The sequence below is a fragment of the Tauraco erythrolophus genome, chromosome 6 (assembly GCF_009769465.1).
Source record: "Tauraco erythrolophus isolate bTauEry1 chromosome 6, bTauEry1.pri, whole genome shotgun sequence".
NCBI lineage: Eukaryota > Metazoa > Chordata > Aves > Musophagiformes > Musophagidae > Tauraco > Tauraco erythrolophus.
Window position 1 is genome coordinate 29967216 of NC_141470.1, and position 18146 is coordinate 29985361.

At 41.7% G+C, this 18146-nt stretch overlaps 1 protein-coding gene across 5 annotated transcripts in view; it reads right to left on the minus strand.

Annotated features, from left to right (window-relative positions):
• The window catches only part of INO80 (INO80 complex ATPase subunit), a 74242-nt gene extending 59812 nt beyond the window's left edge, over window positions 1-14430 (minus strand). For 2 of the 5 annotated variants that reach the window (XM_086614175.1, XM_086614179.1), the window contains exons 1-7: window positions 13356-13588; window positions 6586-6727; window positions 5914-6099; window positions 4870-5036; window positions 4715-4782; window positions 3089-3247; window positions 732-852 (exon numbers count right to left, since the gene is read on the minus strand). In XM_086614175.1, coding sequence (XP_086470301.1) covers window positions 732-852; window positions 3089-3247; window positions 4715-4782; window positions 4870-5036; window positions 5914-6056 — 658 coding nt within the window. In that variant the 5' untranslated portion in view covers window positions 6057-6099; window positions 6586-6727; window positions 13356-13588. Of the gene's footprint in view, window positions 1-731; window positions 853-3088; window positions 3248-4714; window positions 4783-4869; window positions 5037-5913; window positions 6100-6585; window positions 6733-10509; window positions 10784-13355; window positions 13589-14374 lie in introns of those variants that run through there. The other 3 variants (XM_086614177.1, XM_086614178.1, XM_086614176.1) reach the window with 3 other exon arrangements.
• Window positions 14431-18146: the final 3716 nt, after the last annotated feature.

An 18146-nucleotide genomic window follows, 5' to 3' on the forward strand; every position in this document is an offset into this window, starting at 1 on the left:
AAAGATAGGAAGGAAGCCCAAAATAGCTCCCTTAAAATGCAACTCAAACTTAAGTACTTGCACTAAAGAGACTTCACCTTACACTGACAGTTCATAGACTTCTCTTCCTGCTTCCTTACAGATTTACAGCTGCTGCCAGCTCAATCAAGAAAGGAAACTGTATTTCCTGGCAAACATGCATTTGAGAAACTCCAGCTGAGAGGTTACAGAGTAATTCTATTTAAACTCACATTGAACATCAATTCTGAGTTCACTCTAATTTCCCTAAGACACTCTCACTCCTTATCATTTCTTGTTCACTAGAATTACGTGTTCAGGAATAACTGCAGGAGGTTCTGGGTAAGTTCTTACATTTTTCAAGGAATGATCATGTTTTCAAAAAACTGTGTAAACGGATCATGATACACAACAGTATTTATGGATTCCAAAGCAAGGAATAAAGCTATAAGGTAATTACTGCATAACTCTCTCATTCTAGATTCAGAGGTCCACAAAGAAAATCTAAAGGCATGAACTCTCAACTCATACTCCTTTTTTTTTTTTTCACCCTAGCTTTCTAGAAGCCAGAAGACAAAGCACAGTATTTTCTAAAGATTTTTTTCTGTGACAGAACTGGATATTTCCATGCAAAATCCAAAAGTTTTTAACATTTATGTTTATTCAAAGGAAATAATGTAGGAAATAAGTTTAATCACAGTAGCCATTTAAAAACACAAGATTAGTGACGCTACCTTTTAATTTCTTCTCTTCTTTAAACTTCTTTTTCTTGGGCCCTAGCAGGTGGCGCTGCTGCTCATAGTAAGGATCATGTGTAGACAGCAGTCCCGCACTGTAGTACTGATATTGCTGCAACTGAAGTGGATGTAAATGAGCACAGGAATGGAAAACAGATACAGCAGTAACAGAGACAGCAAGTAAACAAGTTCAGATCTTGATCTTAAATATCAGAAAACATGCACTCCTCCATATTTAGCATTGTTATCAAGGGTCATACAGTGTCCAAAGCGAAATCACTGCTCCCACAGGTGGCCTCCAAGTTCTCTACAGGAAGCCAAGCCCACCCAGTTAAGAAAGATGGGAAGAGTGCGCAGTGAAGCTTACACTTTCAAAACATACCGCTCTATATTCTCCATATGGGTGCTGTCCAGAAAGACAGCACATTACATGAAATGGTCCAATCACGGACCTCCTATTTGTTTTGACTGCATTCCCAAATTACCTATGTGTTCTAGTTTACCATTCCAAAGGATGTAAAAGGATGGGTTCAGACAAAAGGTATTTTAAAGATTTTCACAAAGGCAAACAACTTGAAAACTTTGCTATGAAGACAGGCTGAGAGAGTTGAGGTTGCTCAGCCTGGAGAAGAGAAGGCTCCAGGGAGATCTTATAGCAGCCTTCCAGTACCTAAAGGGGGCCCACAGGAAAGATGGAGAAGGACTTTTTGCAAGGGCATGTAGTGACAGGACAAGGGGCAATGGCTTTAATCTGAAAGAGGTTCGATTTCAACTAGATCTAAGGAAGAAATTATTTAATATGAGGGTGGTGAGGCACTGGAACAGGTTGTCCAGAGAAGTTGTGGATGCCCCATATCCCTGGAGGTGTTCAAGGCCAGGCTGGATGAGGATTTGAGCAACCTGATCTAGTGGAAGATGTCCCTGCCCATGGCAGGGAGGTTGGAACTAGATGATCTTTAAGGTCCTTTCCAACCCAAACCATTCTATGATTCCATGATTGTCAAGTAAGAATATAGCTGCCTCAGCATTTTTTCCCAAATTATCAAAAAAGTCAGTATATTCCAAGCACTACTCGACTAAAATACTAAAAAAATATTAACAGGTTACGTATAAACAGGCAAACTAAAGATAGCACAGGTGAGAAATAAACTGTTTAAAATCTAAGCATACTATTAAGCTAATAAAAGATCTTTGAAAGGTGAGAACATCAGCATAAACTTTTCTGCACAGAAGTGTTCCCCCCCCCCCCCCCCCAATAACTTTGTACTGCTGATCTGACAATATCCTGGTTATCTCCACTGGATATTATTTCTTAGTAGTCTGGAAATAAATATTTGTGTAAAATCTAACAAACGTTATGACCTGTGTAAAAACCGGGTGTATGAATACTTATATAGTTCTGTAATGTTTCAAGAAGCTAACACAATCTCAGTTTAGAACTTAACAAGTAAACAAAGGAAAGAAGTAGGTAGAAGCAAAGACCTGAGTGGGAAAAATATTTCTTCACTTCTCTGGAGAAATTTCTAAAGAACATGAAACATGACAAATTTTAAATTCAGACAGATCCTCTGACAGCAGAAGAGGATTGCTTCCTTCTTGTGAGAGAACATACTGGTGCAATTCAAAACAGCAATGAAAATAATTTCTGCAAAAGCCCTTATTAATTTGGAGAAAAATATTATTAGAATCAAAACAGTCATATAATTTGGCCTAATATTAAGAAAACCACAGAAATGCGGCAGACTATTTTCTTATAAAACAGGAAAAAAGAGAACATAAGAAGAAAGCCCAAAATAAAATGAAAGGTAGGAAAGAAAACAAAGAAAGTAAACCCCCAAAGACTGACAGAAAACAATAAGGAAGAAAACTAGGAACTCCCTTTCAAGAAGGTAAACATCACCTCACTACTCATCACCTCAATGATGATGCAAGCATACTGCTTTAGGTTTAAATACACAATTTTAGTCTTGAACAGCAACTATTACCTGTGTTAACCTACTGCACCTCAGTTTTCATATATATTATCCAAATCCTGCATTCTAGCACCTTATATTTGCCCTAGTGACTGAGACAGAGCACTGTGAAAGCCGTATGTAACACATGTGCTAGTACTAGCCACATGAACTATGGACAGATTATCAGCATAAGGCATCAACAGCTTTTCAGTCTGCATGTAATCAATTAAATGACCCTTGTCTGAAACTGATGTTAGATTGTTCTAGTCTACCAATCAACAGGATATTTTCCAGTCCACAAAATATTACGGTTTTTGATAAAAATGTAAGAGCAGTTAAAATAATGCAGTTAAAGGAAAGAATAAAAATCAAGAAAATACAAAAACTCTGGATTTTTACCTCTTTGTCTTTGCTATATTTACTTTGATGCAGTTTCTTATATTTGTGTAATCGCAGCATATTGTGAAGTTCCTCCCTTGAAAGAGAAAATTCTTCCTCCTCTCCATCCTCATCACTTGGTGAGTCTGTGTCACTGGAGTCATCACTCAGGAGGATACTCTAACAAGAATAAATGGAAACTAATTTAATAATCACAAGTCCCCATATGAAATTGTTTATTTATAAGAAGCACTCTTGAGCCTTTACCTAAGAAAGAGCTAGGGGTCTGGCCCAACAACAATTTACAGTCTTTCACCTGAAACACCTCAAACAGAAAATAGTTTTCTGAGGAACAGGACTGTGGAGCAGTGAATCCAACACACATTTTCTGATTTAGGGGCAGGTAGTTTTCTGTTAGTTTGGTGATAATTAAGACATTTTAGAATCCAAGTCATCTGTTTGTGGTCTCAGAAAAGCAGCAGTGAGAAAATCCAGGATATCAGTCGGGGCATTTTGTGATGTATGGTTGCAGGTGCTTTCAGATCCCATTTGTAGTTTGTCCTGCTATTCTACCACTTCCATCTGCATCAGTTGCAGCAGGTTTGGCTCCTGTCTGACCTCTTGGCAACCTGTTTTTGCTAACTAGAGAAGGCTACAGTTCAATGAAAATGCAAAGATGGCATAAAGCCACCATTTCACTCGCTCCTTCCATCCCCATTTAGATCTTGTACTGAGTTCATCTTAGAAACAAATTTTCAGCCAAGTCCCAAATGTCCATTTAATACACTTCATAATAGATCACTTTAATTTGGACAGCGTACTAAAAGTACTTCAAGTTTCTGAATATATACTCACTGTGAAATTTAATTAAAATGCTGCTACTCACCACAGCTGGAATACCTACTCTCCATTTTGCTACAGAATGAAAATGAAAGCCTCAAATCTAGAGAGACTATAATTCTGTTTTGTTCTACTGAAAGTCTAATACAATATTCATTACTGACTGTCACAAACTCTTTTTTCTTTCCATTTCCAAGATGAGAAGCCTCTGTAGAATGTATTTTTTGCTTTAGTAAGTGTTTTTTCTTAATGTAAAAAGAAAAAACAACCCACAACCAAAGAAACTCAACATTCCTTTCTTCTTAGCAAGGGACACTAGCTTCAGTTACCTCAAAAAAACCCTGTGCAGCAAACAACAAACCAGTATAGAACAAGACTAAAGAATTCATCTGGAGCCCTCTTTTCAGTAAAACAAAGTATTACCACATCTCTGTATCACCTTATGCCTCTCAAATCTCAGTGTGAGATTTTGCATCAATTAAATTGCATCACATGATTTAGGGCAGCTCTTAAAACACATCAGTCTAGCTTTCTGAGCTCTCAGTAGTACATGTAAAGTAAAATTAAATGGACTACTGACATGAGAACAAACTTACTGTATTTGGAAACCATATTTGTGGTAATTTCTGATAATGCTCTACCCAGTGCTCAACTTATTTTCTTGTTGCCGTCTGCTTGCTTACATGTTTCTACACAACGATCTATGTCGGATGACAAGACCGAATCACTCACCGCTGTCTACAGGGTGTTGACCAGAACTCTACTCATAGATTTCATAATAGCTGTGTTTCTTCCCAATATTCTTACCTTCAGCCACTTTCTGCTTTTCTTCAGTTTGGAAAAGTTATACAAGCTCCCTTTTTCAGACTTCGGTTCTGTTTGGAGAAAAAACAAAGTTCTTAAGAAAAAACTTTACCCAGCTTATCCTAAAGAAAGCAGAGATCAACCTAGTGCTTGCCTACCTGGCTGCAGTACTCCATTCAGAGAATGTGTGTTCAGCATCCCAGAATTCCCTGCTCCAGAAGACTCCCCAAGCAAAGAGTTTGGAGGCTCTTCCTTAACTTGCATCAGGGGATCCCCAGACTGAGGCAGCAAAGGATTGTCATCCAATCCATCTTCACTTTCATCGCTGCAAGAAGATATGCAATATGGTGACAATAGAAGAAAAACATTCAAAAGAGGAGACGCTCATGCAACTTTCTTACATGCGGTCACTTGTCTAAAGGTTTGAGAATGGAGACAGCTTCAGATGTAATTTTACACATCAGAGATATTGCTGTTAATAATTTCCCATTAGATCCTCAGCAGTAGTTAATCATCAGACTAGCCTGGTTATGCTATCAACCTGCACCTTCAGTCTTTAACTAGGTATCTAATTCAAGAAACATGAACTAAGCAAGAAATTAGTATCAAGTCAAACCAAAGCACAATTTTGTCATCCTCGGCACTACCATACATGTGAGAAATGAAAAGCTACACGTTTTCTACTCCTTGTGTGGTTCTTATTACATGCTTGAAAAATATGCCTGCTATCTATTACCCATACAGTAATCAGTTCTGTAATCCTACAATTCCAAAACACTGATCAAACTAAACATAAATTGTTTTGGAACAGAAACGTACCTTGATAGCTCTCTTCTCGTTGCTACAACTTAAGATATAAATTCTGCATCTAACAACAGTCTTTGCATTTCACTGATGGCTATAGACCATGCCCCTGAAAAATCAACTTAGTGCTTCCGCATCCTACTTTTTGCAGACAAAGAAAGTTTTGGCCACTCAGCTATGAAAAAGAGCTTTAAAACACTGTGCTAATTTGTGGGCTGGCAACACACTGAAGTATCAGCATGAGCTAAGAGAAGCACAGTCCAAAATCTTTAAAGGAGAAGAGTTTATAATGAACAAGTCACTACTAAATCCTTAATATGGTGTTGCCTGGAAATGACTTAATAAAAATGCTGTCTTTCCTTGGTATTCCCAAGGGAAAATGGAAAAGGTTTTGGTACCTGGATATACTCCTGTTAAAGATGGCAGACGTCTGTCGTAAAAACTGATCCAGTTGCAGAGCTTTCTCCAAATATTGCAGATAAAGAGGTTTTGCCAGCTCTGAGCAGCTGCCATCCTCCCTGGCACCCAGCTCTGAGGCCATAGAACAAACTTCTCCTCATGCACAGGCGCCTCGGAACACACACCTGTTAAGATGAAACAACAGTCATCACCACCATCACTCCCCTACCACCTCTGAAAGGAACGAACTCAGTGAGCAGGCTAACCTACTGCACGCTACATCAAATGCTAATATTTCACAGAACACATAACTAAGGTAGTTCTGGGCAAAAAGATGAGGTTGCAGTTAATAGGCATATTAAACAAACAGAATTCACACTACTTTCCACCACAATATTACCACAGCTAAAAAAATAGATTCTTAAGTTTTCCATTTTATGACCTCGTGGATGCTGTTTGACAGGAATGAGCACTGCCCTGGTATGATAATCCAAGTGGTGACATAGAAATGCAAAGTACAATGAAGTCAGTCCTTGAACATCTAACATAAACTTTCATCACTATTAAAGATAGCATGTTTAACTCTGAAAAGAAGGCAGTTGTGCATCATGGAAGTTGAACAACAGCAATTAAATTATTATTCTTAAGTTGAATCACATATATAAACTTACTCCAAAAAAGAACTTCTGAAAATATTGTTCTTCTGTTGTTTTTACCATTCAGTTCACAGTTGCAGTCTGCAGAATACTTGGAAGACTTTTCCTTTACTTTAAAGCAATGCTACTTTTACAGCACTCAGAACATATCTGTTACCTGTTGAGACAGACAAGCTACAAATACTTGACCAAAAAACCTTCCATTCTATTAGTAATTTATTATATACTTTCTGTATTTACAAATTCAGAACATGCTCTAGCTTCATGTATTTTCAACCAGTAAAAATAGCCTGTCTGATTTTCATTTTTTGTTCTCAGAATTTTAGATTCTCAAAAAACCAAACACATCCCCCTGCAATATTTACATAATACATACTTTAAAAACAAAGCTATCAAAACATTTTATTGCTGTCAACTGCAGGTTTTTTTTCCTTCAACTACAAAAGTCATCATAACTGTAACAGTAATAGCTCTGTCAACTAGAATTTCGTTTTTCTTCAACTACAAAAGATGTTATAATTGTTAAAATAATAGTGAGAAAGATAATTTTAAATAATTTCCAAAGTCATGGATGTTACGGTATAAATGAAAGTGCTGTCAATACCCTAAATATAATAAAATTTACTAATAAATGCTTTAAGCTGTTGCCTGTGATGAAGGACAAAAATAACACCAGTCAGCTTTTAAGAGACTTAAATTAATTGTTCTTCTGAAGGATTCTTCTGGTTTCTATCACTTCTTAAAAATACTATGAAACCTGAAGCAAACTTCACATCAGTTCACTGCAAAACATTTTATAACTGTTCAAGTATTGAATTGTTAACGACTAAACTGTTTTAAGCTTATACAAGTGAAAACAAAGATCGACTATCTGGTCCAAATTGTTGACTCTTCACATATACAGACCAAAAACCAACATCTAACTTTTCCCAAGTCTTTTATCCTCAAAAACTACAGAAGAGATTCAGAACTTCTAAAGGTACAAAAACCTATGATAAGTTATCACCACCTTAAGACTAACTGCTGTGGGTGAACAAGAGCAAATGTTATTGCTTCTTAATAAACACCTTGCCTTGATTTAACATCTTTAGCCATACAGAATAAACAACAGTGTGCCAGAAATTAAGACATGATAACAATCCTCATTTAAAAATTATTTTTAGACTGAAGCTATCTAGACTCAGCTTTCTATATCCCAGATCTTCGTACACCTGACAGCAACGGAATGATTGACCTCTGTTACCAAATACCCATTTCCAGCAGAGGTTAACAGACAGAACAAAGCACATGAAAGCTTTTCTTATGATAAGGGTATTAAGACTCATGTTTTCCAATAAACTTTCATCTACATATGTCATGTTCCTTAACAGCCATCTGAAAAGAACACTCTAAAATAAAAAACTATCTTCCAAGAGACAGGGCCACGAGAAAAGCAAAGCGGCTAGAAAATGAGAGGAAACATAAAACTTGTGTCTCTGATGGAATAAATTATTACAGGAGGGGATAGTAAAGGACATCAAGAAGGTGAAAGTGGTTTTCTTTCAGATCACCAATAAAAATTACATACGTTACAGGAGCAAGATTCAATCCCTAGTATCATCAGAAAAAGTATGGTGATTCCTTTCATCACTTCATTTCAAAATATATCTGTCAACAACAGCACGTCTTACTTAAACATGGTATTATTTTACTTTCCCAGCCAAAACGTCATGTGCAACCATTGTTTCCTGATTTTACTCAGAATCACACAGCATCTTTCACCTGTCTGCTCTTTGTAGAAAACCTCCTTCCCAAAACTCAACACTTTGTGGCATGGCCTGTCCTCAAGGCACTGTGGGAAAGAAAAGTGCCCCAAGCGGCAGAAAGCACACAGGACTTTATTTGGATTCACCACTTCCAAGGAAGCTAACAAACCAAATGTGCTCTTCTGCACCCCAGTGAGCCTTGCCCTCACAAAACTATACAAGCTTAACAGCAAAATAAAGGGAAAGAATTAAGAAAGATTTGAGGTTGAGTTTTTAATTGCAGGACAGCAAACAGGCCAGAGGCAAAACAAACACAATCATATTCCTGATCTAAAATGAGTAACTGGATGCTCTTCTAGCTGCCCAGATGCACTTGCCTAAGTGCTGGTCTAAGCAGATCCACCAGACTGGATTAGCGCCTCTCCTCCACACAGGCAGTGGTGATCATCTGGCTCCACGCTCATACAGCTTAGCAGATAACTCCAGAAGATAACTCCAAGTCTATTTCTTTACTTGTAAGATATACATGTCTCTATGAACAGAAGATGCTATCAGATGTGTTTAAGATTTAGAAAACTAAGATATTTTCTCAGGAGTGGCTCATTCCTACTGCACAGAGTTCCCAGGCAAGTATGACAGCAATTGATAACACCCTGTCTGCAATGACTGCAGGAACTACAAACAGTAGGTTTCATTCCATATTTTAACACATTAAGCCCCCTTGTTGTGCACACTATTCTTAAAGTCTACATTTACCATGTGTACATGCTAAGCACCCTTCTCATCTGTACCTTTTTCAGATATCCACATTCTTAAACATTACTTCTCAGATCAGGAAACCTTACATTTCTACTAATAAAGTCCTCCTTGTGCTGACACAGAATAAGTACTCCACATTTCGCCTAGAGAAAAAGACAAGCTTTTGCTTGTCTTTCTGTTTTAATTGTCCCAAGAGGCTCCTGTACATGCAAAGTTAATTACTCTTGTCCTCAAAACAGTTACTGGTCTGTATCTCACCTACTGAATAAACAAATAAACACAGAGAGCTTAACAATATTCTTAAATGTATTAACAATGCCCAAAACAAATCTAGTAAGTGTTACACAAGCATATTGACTAGAGAATACCTCAATCGTTGAATTCAGCCTTTCATTTATTTATATGCTAACGGTCACACAGTGCTTCTCTGCTGATCAAAGTAAGAATATGAGAGCTAACTGACAGATACTACTTTATTCTCTCTTCTTTTATTCCCATTCTAGGTTTTAAGAAATAAAGATTTCCAATGGCAAAATGTGCTTGAATACTGAAGCAAAACAAAACGGTAAACAAACAAGTGGAGAGGCACACAACAGCCTGATCTACTACAGCAGGTAACAGTGTTCAGGACAGCAACAAGACACTGCTTCAGCAGATTTACATGGTGATGACATTCATTCCACTTTTCTTCGTCATTTTTGAAATAAATCTATCCTTTTGCCTAATCGGTTGAGGGAAGACTGTAGAAATACAGTTTGGAAACATTTTCATTACTGATGGCTAACATTTAGGTAAATACTCATGTTATAGGTTGCAAAATGACTGGATGCTGCGGAGTAATTCTTCTGCCATCACAACTTTTTTACTGATATATGCCAATTTTATGTTAAGCTTCAGTATCAAATTCAGTAGTTATTTGCTTTCTCCCTTCGCTTCCCCTAGAGTTACAACAGTTTAGAAGTTCAGCACTTGGAAATAAATAGCTGCTGCGCTGCCTGGTTGGCACTTTGAATCCTCTAACATTCTTACTCAATCAGAAGTTTACATTGAAACCATTTAATGGTACCACGTGGCCCTTTGAATTACTAAAGGCACAAGTAAAATACCACCAGCCAGATCTGAGTTTAGTTATATATATATATATACACACACACACACTTATATATCTCAACTTCATACAAATAACCTTGATAATCATATATTTATTTAAAGATCTCAGATCAGTTCTGAAGAAGTCTTCCTTATCCTGTTTTAAAGCACATTGCTTAGTTCAATGTCAATGTAGGTATGGAGTTTCTTCATTCTTTCAAGACTGCCCATTATAATGTCTAGCCAGTAAGTCAATACCCAGCATTGAAGAAGAATCCTCCAAGGACATCCTCAGAGAACAGACTTATGTTTTATAACAAGGTTTCTAAGTTTTATACCCACCGACCTGCACCAAACAAAAAGCAGCTTAGCTTCAAAAGTAGATTCTCTCAGTTTAAACAAATATCTGCTGGCTATTTCTGAATAAAGACCAACAAGTTTTTGCTACTGATATCATATCAGTTTAAAGCAGGAACTCCATAAGCCACAAGTGAACAGTTCAGTACTCGTGCCTAGCTGCAAGCTAGAAAGGATATGCTTTGTACAGGTCTTTGAAATAGTACTTCTTCCTCCAGGAGTCCCTTGTTTTTCTTTTTTTTTTTTTTTTTTCCCCCCTCCAGTTGCTGGCATCTCTACACCTCAGGTAAGGCCCAGAGGATTACTTTTTCTTCTCTTTATGTCTAACACTAACATCAAACATTACAGTAAATAATGGTTACAACTACACTCCTAGCTGAGAGCACACACACAAACACAAGCTGCCATGGAGGTGTAAGGTACAACACAGCAGCTAATCCACAGCAGCCCTTCTCAGCCTGTGACAAATGCAGGGCAAATCAGCCAGGTAAAACTAATTCCAACGGTCTCGCCTGTCACACGCTAAGTGCATGTATAAGAAGTGTTACCAGCCGGCAGGTGAGCACTTATTTGTTCAAATATTTCAGCCCACAAAAGCAGAGTTTCTTACCTCTCCTTTGTCCACCCGGTATAAGCACAATGACAAAACATTCAAGTGGACAAAAACTTGAAATCCCAGGTTACACACAGAAAGTATGTATTTCTCATATCCCTATTTAGAGCATTGAAAGTTTTATCCATAAAGCAAGATTAAAAATGAGGAGCAAGAATACAACCTTCAATGCCAACTTAGTTCCCTCACAATTTTAGCAGTTTTCTGTTTTGTTTTGTGGGTTTTTTTTTCCCTACACACAGTCTTTCCATGCTTTGCATTTTGACACCAACTTATTAAGAGAGATTTTCCAAACTGATATGAACACTTAAGATACTTTTCTTTCTTCAAGAAATTTACATTTGAAACACACAACTCTCACCAGAATAGCAGAATACTGTAAGGACTTCCTGTAGTAACAGCTCCAGAACAATCCCTCACACAAACATATATATCTACATAGATTATGTCAAGATCTATGTGGAAAACTTACATTTGTACAGTACTATCAGATATATTTTTGTCAGATTTCTTTTTAAGCACATAATCTGTAACATAGACAACTGTGATGGCACAAAAAAGCTTGAAGAGGTATTTTGCTTGGAGGAGAATTACATGGTTCTCTCTCTCCCCTCTCACATTTTAGCTTGCTTTGATAAATGCATAGTTACAGTGACAACCATCTTCCAGAGTACACTATGTGCCAGGTCTTAAGGCAAAACGTAAACCCTATATAGTCTTTTTTATGACAGTGTCTTAAATACAACTTCAATATATAAAAGGTTATTGCTTTAAAAAAAGCAAATAGGACACTTCATACAAACCTAAAGCCCTCAGTCTCCACTAAACTCAAGTTGAATGAATAAAAGACATATACGTACAACTGAAGCGTAAGTTTACATCATTCCAGTTTGAAATGAAAAAGAACTCATTTGTTTTTCTGAGTAACGAAAGCTAGTTAAAACTAGATAGTGTGCTATATACAGTACTTCACTTCCCTGTTTCAGTTTTGTCGTAAGGTTTTATATTGTTTTCCAAGGAATGAGACAGCATTTCTTTGATTTCTGTTCCACCTTTTAATTGCTTTTAAATACAGAGAAGAGGAGCCAGTGGGGCACAGGCTCTGAATTTTCTAATTGCCGAAATAACAGTCACAGAGAGCACCTAATCTATTATTAAAAAAAAAAAAAAAAAAAACAACAAAAAAAAGCTCTACAAAAATTTTACAAGCACATATGTAAGTGAATGACCCAACACCTTAAAACATATCAAATGCAAAAGCTGGCATGTCGCATTTCTGCTTCCATGTTTAATCTAAAAGAAAACCAAACCTAACTATTTAATTGTTCAATTGGAGTAAGTCTTGTCCCAAAAGGGCAGTTAACAGCATTTATGGAGACCTCTTGACGATGCAGCCACTCTGCACTACATAACAGCACCAACTGTTACCCTCATACATTGTCATCCCTTCGCTCCTTCTCTCTGTATACACAAAACACAAACTGCATGGATGTTTTCAGTTTTGTTCGGTTTTTATTCCTTCCACCTCTCCACAAAAAGGGAACTATGTCCAAGAAAGCTATAAGAGGGCCATCTTCTTCTTGCCATCTAAATCGATCCCCAGGCTATAATTTAGCTTGTCAAATAGCATGCTTATTACAGAATTTACAGCTTATTATGTTATACCCAAATGGAACAAAACTTGCTCATTTAAACAGTCAAGAAACGCAAGGCAGTATTTTAAGTAACTTTAACAACCTAAGTGCGAGAGAGAGACTAGAAGCGAATTACAGGGAATATCCTTAAACACTGGGAAAGGTTCAAGCTACAGTCCTATTTCTTGTACTTTCCCCTCAGTATCTCACCAACCTCTGGATGTCATGACCTACTCTCAACATACACGTTAAAAGAATGACAACACAAAACCATATTTTCTGATAAACGTAAATTAGAAAAATATGAGCATTGGTTATATACAGGTGTATCAGACATGCTGTGCAAATCTATACAGTAGAATTGTTTGTATGAGAGAAAACTAAAATTCTAATAACGTGCATAAAGACATTTCACTGTAAAACAGGAAGTTGGCTTGCACTGTTTTCTTCACTTCAAGAAGAAAATAAAAAAAAGGAATCGATTATTATTATCTACAACACTACCGAGAGGGAAACTTATCAAACAAGATGAGCGACAGGGTAACAAAAAGAACGTATAAAGCCAAACAGTACTAATCACAGCAGAACCTGCGTTAGGCTGCGTGCCTGCCGTAAAACGGGATCAGACTTGGTACCACAGCTGGTGGTATTTTCTCGTGCACACGCTCATTCACCAGGACAAGCATAACGTTACACCGTGTTTCACGTGTACCCATCAGGCACTTTTCACCACCGACGACACCCGTTTGGCGCACAGCACCTTCCCGCCGACGCCGGTCGCGGTTCGGACAGAGCCTGTCACGATCCCGGGCCCTCGCACAACCAGGCATCGCCCGGCAGCAGCTCGCGCTGAAGAGAAGTCTCCGCGTTCCACCGGCAGCGCTGCATCATGCGGACGGTGCGCAAACAGGGCTGCCCGGGCCGGCAGCGCCCCGGCGCCCAGAGCCCTTCCCCCCGTAGCCGGGGGCGGCCGCAGGCCCCACTCTGACATCTCCACGCCCGGTCCCCCGAGGGGAGCCCGCGGGACCTGCCCGGCGGCGGGGAGGACGGTGCCTACAAACCCACGCGGCGCCGCTCCAGGAGCACAGAGGGTCTCGGCACCGCGCGGCTCCACCGCGCCAACCCGCTGGAAACGGCGCGCTGCCACCGGCGACCGCGCTCCCCGTGACGCGGCGCTGCCACCGGCACCGGCGGCGACTGCGGCCGGGCCGGGCCGCCGCCCCGCTGCGCGGTTCTCCCCGCGCCTCCCCCCCGCGCACGCGCCACCGCCCCCCGCGCGCACGTGCGCCCGCAGGTGCACGGCGGCGCCCCCGCCCCACCCCCGCCCGGGCCTGCCGCCGCGCGCGCCCCTCTCTTCCCCCCCCCGCGTGTGGCGGGGGGCCCGGCGGCCGCTCCGGTCGGGGGAGGGGCAGCTCCTGCGCCAGTATATTGGGGCGCATCCAGCGGGCAGGGCGGGGAAGGGGGCCTGTCCCTTTAAGAAGAGGCCCGGCTGCTGCGGCCGCCGCTTAGCGCGGGGGTGAAGCCGCGGCCTGCCCAGGCGGGGCCCCGCTGCCGCCTCTCCTAGCCCCGGCCTAGCGTGTCCTTGCTCAGTCGCCGCGGTGGCTCACCTGGGTAGTGGGCCCGGTTTCGTCGCGGCGACGGCGGCGGCGGGGGGCTGGGGGTGTCTCCTGGGCTCGCTCCCCCGCTCGCTCCGCCCGGCCTCTCGCCCCGCGTGGCCGGGGCTTGCGCTGCCTGTCTCTTGCCGCGGGGCGCTCTCGACTCCTGCCTCACCAAGATGGCGCCCGCGCTGCTGCTGAGGAGGAGGCGGCGGCTGCGGGCGCTGGGACGGCGGCGGCAGCCACTTTCGCTCACTGAGAGGAGAGGAGCAGGGACACGGGGAGCCATGGCGGGGGGGAGGAGAGGCGCCATGGCCAGGCCTGAACAATCGAGCCCCGCATACCTCTCCGCCGCCCCGGTCCGGCGCTTCGTCCCCGCCGCCCCACTCGCGTTGCCGGAGCCCCTGCGCAGCCCCTGTGCCCACGCCGCGGGCGCCGTCCTCGCACGCAGCCCGCGGGGCACCCGGTCCCATCGATGCGCTCCCGCTAGCGATTGGTAGAGTCTGGCGATGACGGAAATTGCCGAAGGGACTCGGCCGAAGCTGCCGGGTGAGCTAGCGAGTCTCGCGCGAGGAGGGGCGGGCTCTCGCGATGACGGCGTGGGGAGGCGGACGTGTACCGGAAGTGACGCGCTCTCGCCCTTGAGCTGCCGGAAGGGCGGCGGGGCGCTCGTGGAGGACCCGCTGCGCTCCGGGGGCGGTCGTGCCGGCCGCGGCGCGTCCCGTCCGGCTTTCCGGAGGGCGGCCGGGCCCTTCCCAGCCCCGGCGGGGGCAGGCGGGGAGCTCCGACCCCGCCCAGCCCGGAGCGCAGCGAGGCTGCCATGCCGTTCAGCAGGTGCCCGGCCCGGCCCGGCCCCCCGCGCCTGAGGGGCGCGCTGAGGTGCAGACGGCGCTGGGACCGGGGCGCCGTCGCGGTTACCAGCCACCCAGGCACAAAGAGGGTACTCGGTGGAGCTACGTGCGTTTTACTACGTTCCCTCCGTCATGCCTGAAGAATTGCATCACCGGAGCTTAGGGCAAAAAAGACGTGGAAGTTAATCGTCAGGGCGCTTTGCAGTGTAAATGCGGTGGAGCCATTAGCTCAGCCATTAAGCGTACAGCCGTCTCCCAAAACCCATTAAGTAGAACATTCACAGCACATCAGTAAATGAATCACTGATGAATCCAGATCACTTATTGCCTAGAGATAGACATTCGTGTGTCATTGCTAAGCTCCGTGTCATCCTACTGCACAGTAAGTATCACCATTCTGGAAAACAAAATTAAGACCATTGCCAGTGCCCCAGTAAAACTTCACTACGGAGTTACGGTGCTTAGATCCCTAGCTATAACCCGCAAATAAACTGTTTAAGAAACATACATGATTTTGTCACGCATCACTACCAAATTTAGAAAACAAAGTGCTAGCACTGAGCAGCATGACAAGGTCTTACGTTAAGAAAATTTTAATTTTCAATCTCGTGCATCAATGAGCGATGACTCCTTTCCAGTGGGTTTCTTTTTTTTTTTTCATGCTGTTCCCAAAAGGGCATAGGGGAAAGCCACAGCCATATTTACCCAGGAAAGTTTTGCTACTTAAAGCAATACAGTGGCACAGATGCAGTTACACTATCAAGTCTCTGTCTAGAAATCCTTATTCCATTATAATACAGTTCTAGCCAGGGATTTATTGCTTCTTGGAAGAAGCTGAGAATGCAGCTCAGTCTCTTAGCGAGAAGGGTGCATTTAGCAATTAGTTTGTACCCTGCACAAAGACACTCTAGACCACTCTTCCACATCCCAGATGCCTTCACATCCTACTTCCTCTTCCCTCCCTGCTTCCATTATCTGATATATTGCCATTTTCTCTATCTCTCTAGTAATAGGACTAGATGGACTCAAGATAATTTCAGTTGGGGAAAAGTAATGTAAGTGTTCCTGAGCTGTCTCTGGCTCAGAAGAGAGAGAGACATCCACATCATATCTAACTGATTTGCAGTAAGGCATCGCTGCGTGGAAGAATCTTGCTACAGATGAATGATGTCAGCTCCAGTGCTGGAAACAGGCCCAGTCCACTGCCAGCATCTCCTAGCAGACCAAATGAAACACACAATTTCCAAATAAAAAGTTGTAAGACAAACTTGTTTCATACCTGTTTTATTTTTCTGAAGTGAACTGAGACAAAGGAACTATACAGTTTGATTACAGAATACCCTTAAAGGTCTTAAAAAAAAATGTAGAAAACGTACTGACCAAGAGTAAACCGTGCACGTTTTTCTGCCAATTTTTCTGCCACTCCCAGATGTGAGCAAGTCCTGTAGTTTCAAAGAAGAGACCTATTTAAATACTGCTGGTCTAGTACTCCCTGTGGAGAGGCAAAAAAACCCCCATAACATAACCCCAAAAAACCAACACACATTTCCCCTAACAATATTTAAAAGAAACACACAGATACTTCGTAAGCATCTAGTTACACCTATTCACATCCAAAGAAAAACCGCTCCAACAGGTGTTGGTTCATAGCCATACGGAGACGCCACGTCCCTTGCAACCTGGCTTCATTACTATTAACACATTTGCAGCCTGATGCCCAGATTGTTTTTGGACACCAGTCTGGCTGGGACAGGGACCATTACCTTTTCCCTTCTTCCTTACTTCATCAGCACTCATAGCCACAGCCCCAAGAACAAAACCTTCCTTATACTCGAATCAGGTGTTCCCCACCCTGCCTGAAGCATTTAAATGGCAAAACATGCAGTATTTTTTATGCATTTAAATACATAAATGTGTATAAAGTCAGAATGTCAAAAGCGAGGAATTTTCAACAGTCCTGTGCTTGCAAGTCAAATATAGTGATATGCCAAGAAATATATCTTCCAAGACTCAGGCATGGCATGCATTAATTTTATCATATGGTGGAATAGTACTATCAATTGGTAAAGCTCCTCCAGTACCAGCCAAAGCAAGTGTACTGGAAATAAACTGGTTTTGCCTTCATATCTTATTTTGCTTGGGGTGGGAATGCTATGCGTCTTTTAAGCTAATTTAATTGCTTCCCCCTCCCCTTTAAACCACACCACAGTAGTGGTGCTACACAGCCTTATCTACACAAGTTTGATACAGTAGTGCTGACAAACAACAGTGGTGTGCAACTTTCAGCAGGAAGCTTCTTTTCTCATCCTGAAATAACTCTCACTTGGCAGAAAAGTCCTTTTAATTAGTACACCTTGTGCTGGTTTGCCAGCATAGTGGTTGATTAGGGTGGGATCTTTTTCCCTCTCCTATGAAAGACTGTTGTATAGATATGCCAATAGACTTAGCCTATATAGAAACCAAACCTACATGGGTTGGCCAGAAGGTGTTTTAATTTTTCTAAGCAAATCCTTTCTAATCTCAACGAACAGGCATTTTATAAGCTCCTCTGTTTATATATCTGGATTGGATGAGAGTTTTACATACCTACAACAGGTAACAAAAGAACCAATACAATTTAAGACATTGGTCTGATAACAATGTATGAAAAACAAAAGTCACTGTTTTAAAATCAAAAATAGCTGTTGGGAACAAAAAAGAGTCTCAAATTTCCTTGGAAAGAAAGGCCATCATTACTGCCATTCAACAACAGGTTTACCTGCCATTGTAAAGAAAGGACCTTTTGCTTGACACTTCTGCGTGGGAAATAGCCCTTTTCTTCATACGGGTATCTTCAAATACCCAGTCTAAGCTCATCATGTCATCTGGATCAGAAGTTAAGATTTGTACACCCAGCTTGAAGTCGGTTTAAGGTTCTTCCACAGATTTACCAC